Source organism: Onychostoma macrolepis, chromosome 10 (assembly GCF_012432095.1).
Source record: "Onychostoma macrolepis isolate SWU-2019 chromosome 10, ASM1243209v1, whole genome shotgun sequence".
Lineage (NCBI taxonomy): Eukaryota > Metazoa > Chordata > Actinopteri > Cypriniformes > Cyprinidae > Onychostoma > Onychostoma macrolepis.
Genome location: NC_081164.1, coordinates 23,919,913 through 23,928,072, shown reverse-complemented (window position 1 = coordinate 23,928,072; position 8,160 = coordinate 23,919,913). Strand labels below are relative to the sequence as shown.

Genomic DNA, 8,160 nt, shown 5'->3' with positions numbered 1-8,160 from the left:
ATTATAATGAACTTCAGTAGGTGAATTCAAGGACTGAAAGCTGAAACAATCATTTTATCTTCTTGTAAAAAAAAAACCAATAAGCTGTAAGCAGAAACACTCTCTTCAGGACATAAAATAAAAGGACTTATTTATTTTCTTAGGCTTATGTTTATTCCAGACTACTGTTATAATACTTCATTCAATAAAAGCATTTCAGTTCGATCTGTTTGCTGGTTTGTACTAATTACTGATGCAAGACAAATTTAACATGAATACAGCTTATTTTTACTTTAATAAAGATGTGTTTTGTGCACTTTATCAAATGATATGAAGGCCTTTGATTAATATGAATCTTGACTAAGTCTGACTATAAAGTACTCAAATTAAGGTAAACAATTAAGTTTATATGACACCTGTGGTCCAAAAACAAATATATTACATACAGAAGTTTTTTTTAGTATTATTACTTAAATACTCTGGTCCTTCAGAAATCTGATACATTCAAAGCAGCTTTACATATTTAATACCACTGAACTGTTTTTTGAAGTGAGCTTGTATAGATCTTTTGTATGGAGCAGTTGCCAGATTTACAGTAAGCTAGCCCTAAAGCCGATCTTCACTTTGATGAATCCATAAAGATCTGCTTGCGAATTATGTTCACGTGCATGTTGTCCACAGAACTCCTTCAGCCATTTGTACAGTTTATCTGAGAGAAAAAAAAAAAACAAGTTACTCAAAACCAGCACCTGAAAAGAATCTCATTTAAAAATAGTATTGTATTACTTTACATTTGTAGAGCAATACGTGGAGGCCTTGGTTCATCAATTTGGCTGTTAAATTTTAATACATAAATAAATTCTAACTACATAACACTGAAGCACACACTACCATTTCACAGTTTAAGGTCGGTACGATTTGTAACGATTTTGAAAAGTCTTTCACCAAGGTGTTTATTTGATTAAAAAAAAACAATAAAAACTGCAATATTGTGATATTATTATATCCATTGTAACACATTTTAAAATGTAATTTATTTCTTTGATGCAAAGCTGAATTTCCAATCTTCAGTGTCACATGATCCTTCAGAAATCATTTTAATATGCTGATTTGCTGCTCAAGAAACATTTCTGATTATCAATGTTGAAAACAGCTGTGCTATTTAATATTTGTGTGGATAAATTCATACATATTTTTATGGTACTCAAGTATTTGAATAAATGAAAATAGTAACTGAAGTATCTTTTTGGCTACTAGTTTTACAGACTATCAAAGATCTTTTTGATAGTCAGCAATTTTTACCCTCTACTGCACTACATTTTTGCCCTTACTCACCCAAACTTGTCAACAAGGCTACTTTACATGAATGGAGTTAGGGATGAGGCTGAAACCAGCACAGCCAGTGCAAGTAGGCTTTGACTATTTAATTTTACTTAATGTTTTATGTATCCATTATTCTGAAGAGAGCTTTTAGAGGGTTAGGGTTAGTACTTGAGCTTAACTGAGACTTGATTGTTTGTAGACATTTAAGAGGCTGTTGTGGCAGCATTGATTTATTGCAGTTTTGAGGTTTAGAAAAGAAAATATGTGATAGCTCTCCTCACAAATGAACCGTTTCTTGTTTTTCACTGGCATGACACTTGGTTGTTGAGGACTAGTGCATCTGAGCCTACATTCAGTACTGTTCAGATCAGATACTCGAAGACCTTTACTCAAGTCGTATTGGAACTGGTGACTTGTAACTTATAAAGGGGTCACTTTACTGTAAGGCATCTGTACTTTTACAAGGTACTCTTTACACCTCTGATGGTATGTCTGTCTAGACAAACATTATTAATGAATAAAATTTATATTTATAGAACCCTACTATTGTTCTCTCTTATTAACTACTGACATTTAAGCTAAACCGCTTCTTGCGATCATGTTCTGATAGCAGTGAATGCACTTACCCACGGTCACGTTGTTTTTGGTCAGTATCTCATGTATTTCCTGTATTTCGTTTGCAAGTTCTTTATTGCGAAAGGTGAAGTAAGCCATGTCTCGTTCAGCCACTGCAGCAGCCATCAACTGAATGAGAGCTTTTGAAGACAAAAACATTCTGTTCTGTGCATTTAAATAATTATCATAATCCATCTGGAATATTTGCAATTTCTCCAGAAGAAACGTGCGTGTGTGTGTGTGTGTGTGTGTGTGTTTGCCACCTTTTACCTTTGAGTGTATGATCCCCTTTGAAGGCACCACAGCCCCAGTTGCCCGTTGCGATGGCTGTTTTCGGATTTCCGTGGAATCCCACGAATGCCTTTGAGAGTCACACAGAAAGTCTGAATAGCCTCACAATATCAAATTCTTGTGACAGCAAATGTCAATACTGTAATGTTTCAAAACTACAACCTTGTTGAGTTCTCGTGTTATGTTCTCCTTGGTGTACTGGTCCTTCGGGTACTTGAGCTCCAGAGCATCGATGGCAACGATCTGCCGATAACGTCTCTTCCACACATCCCTGTGAATGAATGACACAAGTTTACACCCATTTGATGCTTTTAGAGAATGCAAAGAAGGACTGCTTCATTCAGGACATAATTTGGACAAGTCATCTTTACCTTAATGAATCTAGAGAGTGTGAAAAATAGACATAGGTGGATCAGTTCTCATATAAAAACAAGTAGTGTGTTTTTTCAACAGTCATTTTCACTTCTATGGGGAACTGTGAGTTACAAAATGCTGTAAAACCTTGACATGTTGGAATTCAGAGTCATCTATATGATATCCATTAAAGCAACATTATAGGCTATATAGACTGAAATCGTGAAATGGTTTAATGGCCATTCCACAATTTAATGGCTTTAAACAAAACATTGTTTGTTTTTTTTGTCCTTGGCTGATCACAAATCTGAATATTATTGTTTTTACTGTATTTTTGATCAAATAAATGCAGCATTGGTGAGCATAAGAGACTTCTTTCAAAGATATTATTAAAAATCGTTTTGAAAAAAAAAAAAATTCAACACTTCTGAATTTTATGTATTTGTCATAAGTACTTGCCGCTTTGTGCAGTCATCGAATGGACCCTTCCAAAAAAAGCTTCTGCTATAGCCAGAGGATAAGCTATACATCTGAGGACCTGATAAAACATTACAGATTGACTGAAGATGAAGGAAATGTCACGTAACCCTCAACACCATCAGTATGAGATGGTGAAGATCATGAATGGCTCACATAGAAGTGTTTTTTTTTTTACTCAGCACTCTCATGTTGCTTAAAATGTTTAAATTTAAACAAGTTTATATGTGCATAACCATTTTATACTACGTGCATTTGTTTCAGTTCAGGCTTGAAATATACTGATATTGTATATCCAGGTTTTCTGTGATCGCTGGACAGTGACTTTTTTTTTATTTTACATGCTTTTATCCAAAGTCACTGCATTACATTGCATTGAAGGTATACATTTTTACATGAACTATCCCTGTAACTGACTGAAAGCTGTTTTGGCTTTCTAATTTTTTTCTGTTCTAAATGCCCCAGCAGTACCTGTGATCTTAAGGCACTCGTTATCAGCCAGTTTCTCCGTGAAGAGTCTGGCCACAATGAGCTCTGGACTCATTAAGAAGAGGATCTCCTCCTGAACCAGTCCTGACTTCAGCACTCCACCACCAATGTATTTGTTGGCAAAGTCCACCTGTCCAGAACAACATGATGTAGATGAAACTCATCTGAAGAACAGGTACAAAACTGATGTTTAGATGAAACTGACCTGCAGCATGCCTGTACCCTCTTTCTCAATGGATCCTTCTGAAGAGACGTGAAGGTTCCTCAGGGGCATCTTCTGTCTAAAGTCCAACACGATCAGTAAGAGGCATGTCAACTCACTTTAGTCTATTTACTGTATTACTAGTGCAACTTACTTATTCCAGTCAGGGAGCTGTGATGGTGGGATGCTAATCCTTTCGAAACTAACCAATCCATCTGGTTTTGCTGTTAAAGAAGTTAAAGGACATTCAATTTTGTTATGCTGAAATGAAAATAAATTCATTGCTCATACCTTGAAATATTTGCATGCGTCACTTACATATACACTCCTGCTCAAAAGTTGCAAGGATGCATTGAATTGATCAGAAGTGGCAGTAAAAACATTCATGATGTTACAAATTATTTCCATTTCAAATAAATGCTATTTTTTTAACTTTATATTTATCAAATAAAACTGGAAAAAAGTATCCCAGTTTCTACAAACATATTAAGCAGCTCAACTCTTTTCAACATTGAAAACGATAAGAGATGCATCTTAATATGCTGCAAATCAGCATATTACAATGACTTCTGAAGGATCTGGTGACACCGAAGTCTGGAGTAATGATGCTGAAAAATCATTTAATTATTTAAATTGCAATAATATCACGGTTTTTACTTAATTTTCATACAAAAATAAATACCGTTTTAGATGAGCATAAGAGACTTCTTTCAAAAACGTTTAAAAATTTACCGTCCCCCCAAACTTTTGAACAGTAGCGTAGAGTAGTTGTGTTAAGCGTGTTCTCAGTACCTGGACCTTGATCATGACTTTCTTTTGTCACTGTGTTGAAGTAATGGAATATGGCCCTCAGTTTCTCTCCTTTCTGGTTTAATCTCTCAGAGTCTTTCTCATTAGCAAATAGGCTACAGCAAAAAATATATGTATATTATAATATGATACAACACCAGTATTTTCAGATCAGAATGAAACATTCAGTGTAATGTGATCAGAGCATCACCTGCTGAAGTTAATGGTGGGGAAGTTGGCGTATTCTGAACCAGGTTTAGTGTCGTTCCTGTGAGGGAAGGTGCAGAAGAAGGCGTTTGCTAACAGACTGGAAATCTGCTGCTGAGACATTGTTATGGCCTGGTTCTGTTGCTGTCGCAGGAGAGGGATGGGCTGGAGACAGATTGTACAAACAGTATAAGTACATAACTTTTTTTGTATGGTTGTTGCTTGTCAGATTGTACAATATGAACCCGATGAGATTGTGCGTAAAAGCCAAGACAGACTCAATGCAAGCAACAACTGATAAAATGAGAATGCAATGAGTCAATTTGGATAAAAGCATCTGCCAGATGCATATGGTCACAATTTACAATGTTTACAGGACCTTTGCATTATTGTCACATTTACACTTTTTTTACACCTAAAAAGCCCAAAGAAATCATTGCAAAACAGTCAGAAACTAGGGCAAAGCGGGAATTTGTGCTACGTTACATTTAATGTGATATATATTGAATATTACAGAAACATTTTTAACTAAACTTATAACACAAAAGATTGATTTGTTTTCCTACAAAAAGCAATTCACAAACTTGATCATAACCAAAATCATTCTGTGTGGAACAGAAACTATTTTGAAGCTTGCAACACAAGTAATATTCGTATTACAGGATTCTTAATTAACACAATGTATGTTACACACCTGTTTAATGAGATCAGGTAAGTCGAGAGCTAGTTTGGCCATCTTTGGGATCAGCGAATCGAGATTATTGTCCACTGAGTGCAAGCGCTGTAGAGCAACGGCACAAATCAATCCGTGTATTTTCACATTAATATTTACCTGTTCACTGATATGGAGTTTGATTCACTAACCTGACCATAAAGATAAAGTGCATCAAATGTCCATTTGTCCTTGTTGTTGGAATTGTAAGACATTATTGCGGTCTACAAAAGACAGAAAACTGGTCACATTTTGATAAACATGCCTGAGCTCTATAAAATTAATCGTCATAGTTACAGTACCTGAACATCCCCAATAGAGTTACTGCCTTTGGTGAGCTTGCGCAGAGCATGACAGGTGGCTTCCCAGCGAGTGGGTGGTGCATGAGACTTGTTGTAGGATTGAGGTCGTGGCTATGGGGAATAATCATTATACTGAATATAAAGATCTTTAGAGAGAGAGAGAGATTTGTTCAATAGCATTCTGGATGCTCATACTTACATAGAGATGTGGTAACTTCACATGGTAGGAATCCCAAACATGACTCTTGTGATAAGGGACCATCACACCACTTTTGAAACATGTCATCTGCTCAGACAAGTCAGTAACATGAATTATGACCAAATCCATATTCATAGCACACTTTATAAAGTAAAATTATAATATAAGAACTGAGAGTGAAGTTTGATTCTTACATCTATCATTACATGTCCTAGCAGTTTCTTGTCCATCTCTGTGGAGTAGTTTTGCATTGTTTTGAGGTACTGAATGGGATATGTGGGACCCAGCTGTATCCCAGGCTTCGATCTTGTTCCTGAGCTGGAAGAATCTGAATTGTACATGGGTGCACCTTGAGAGGGCCGGTTTGAGCTGCTTTCTCCAGATGCACCGTGGGTTGGCTTGGGGTTTTGGACCTCGTCAGATTTGGCTTTTTTGCACATTTTCTCTGCGTTCTCACTAGATAGGGTTTTTTTTCCTGGTGCCTCATTCCTTCCATTGTCATTGGGCCTAAATGTATATGGGTTTTTATTCTCATTGCCTGTAGTCTCAGATGTGGGCTGGCTTGTGGCCCCTTTGCCTGCAGAATCAGTGGATGAGTGCTGGTTTTTGGGTTCTCCTCTTGACTGATCACCAGTGTTTCCACTGTTATTTGTCTGACTGAAGCATTCCCACACTTGACTGCTGTCTTGCTGTGACATCTAAGGCCAAAATAAAGCAAAAGCATCGGAATATCCAAAACATGACAAATCACCTTTTTGGCCTATATGTCTTGATATATGCGGCTATTATATTTTCAGGTAGCTCCGTTATGGATCTACCTGAAGGCAATGGGGTGCTTAGGGCCCAATTGCGTGGTTTGCCTGGTGCTTAAACACGCTAACTTACTACCTGAATGCGTGTTTACAGTGAAAACACTTTCTTATTCCAACTTTCTGGGTAACCAAGAGCTCACTGGAGTACCAAAGAGACAGGAAACGCGTATTTATAAAAGTAGTAAGTGGTAAAAACATTAGATGTAACAATAACAATATAAACTCTGTGCACTCAAAGTTACATGTACATTGTGGAAAGAGAAAAATGTTAAAATGGTCTATCTCCTCTATTTTATTTTAATTTAATAATTATATACAACATGTAGTGTTTGGGGCTCTTTCACTTTCGATTTTACTAACTATGTGTACAATCAAATGCGATGTTTTTAGACGGACCACATGTAACTTTCGCCAAGTTTTACAAACGGTGTGTAAAACAAAACGTGCATAAACTGGTAAATGACATTCACTCACTTGTTCGGCTGTAATAGTCCGTGCGGGTGGCGTCCAGTGTCTGTAAAAGCGTGTGATTGCTTGTGTGGCCAGAACGAAAGTGAACGCGCGAGGATGAAACCTTGAGCTGTGGCAGTTCCAGAGAACTGCAGGATATGAGCTATGACGGGATACAGAAACACCACACGCATTTATTTCTAACACTGACATTTAATAAATTCTGTCATGGTGTTTCCTGGTCAAAACCGCTTCAGGAGCCCTTTTATTAATCTCTCACCTTTCGTCACGTGATTGTTGTCGTTCGCGTCTTTAAACACCAGATGGCGCCACACTCCGATATGCTTTATTTGTGGGAGGTGTTTGCTAAAGCTGTCCGTATTTCTCAGTGATATGAACAAACCACTAATACTAGTAAACACTTGTGGTACGCACATAAATTGATGCATTTTGATTGTTTAATTCTCTTTTTTTCAGATACAGACAGCGACAATGTTTTGTGGTGGTGTGTATGTATACAGTACGCTTATGCAAAGTGACATGGTACAGAAACAAAACTTTGAAAGTGTTAATGTGTAACAGAGATGCTAAATTACTAGACCTTGGACAGTATATACCATGGATGAGAATGAAAAGGTACATTTCATTTTATTTATTATCATATATTTATTGTCATTTATAAAAATAAGCAAGCAGAAAGACTCTTCAGTACAATGATTTATTTATTTTTTAGACTTATGTTTATTCCAGACTAAAAGCGTCTCAGATTCATATTTTGTACTATAAACCTTGAAGCAAAAAAAAAAAAGCGACTCCGGATCAAAGATAGGGGTGTACTCACTTTTGTGGCCAGTGGTTTAGACATTAATGGCTGTGTGTTGAGTTATTTTGAGGGGACAGCAAATTTACACTGTAATACAAGCTGTACACTCACTACTTTACATTGTAGCAAAGTGTCA

General features: G+C 36.6%; 1 protein-coding gene across 1 annotated transcript; it reads right to left on the bottom strand.

The window, feature by feature from the left end:
- Nucleotides 1-113: 113 nt before the first annotated feature.
- pargl (poly (ADP-ribose) glycohydrolase, like) lies at nucleotides 114-7,495 on the bottom strand. The gene is made up of 16 exons (XM_058788876.1): nucleotides 7,226-7,495; nucleotides 6,134-6,637; nucleotides 5,940-6,026; nucleotides 5,741-5,851; nucleotides 5,591-5,662; nucleotides 5,421-5,507; nucleotides 4,731-4,891; nucleotides 4,523-4,635; nucleotides 3,885-3,954; nucleotides 3,734-3,809; nucleotides 3,511-3,658; nucleotides 3,022-3,100; nucleotides 2,371-2,479; nucleotides 2,188-2,278; nucleotides 1,929-2,057; nucleotides 114-688 (listed from the first exon to the last, which is right to left on the bottom strand). The coding sequence occupies exons 1-16, from the start codon at nucleotides 7,412-7,414 to the stop codon at nucleotides 570-572; spliced, it is 2,145 nt and encodes a 714-aa protein (XP_058644859.1). The 5' UTR covers nucleotides 7,415-7,495; the 3' UTR covers nucleotides 114-569.
- Nucleotides 7,496-8,160: the final 665 nt, after the last annotated feature.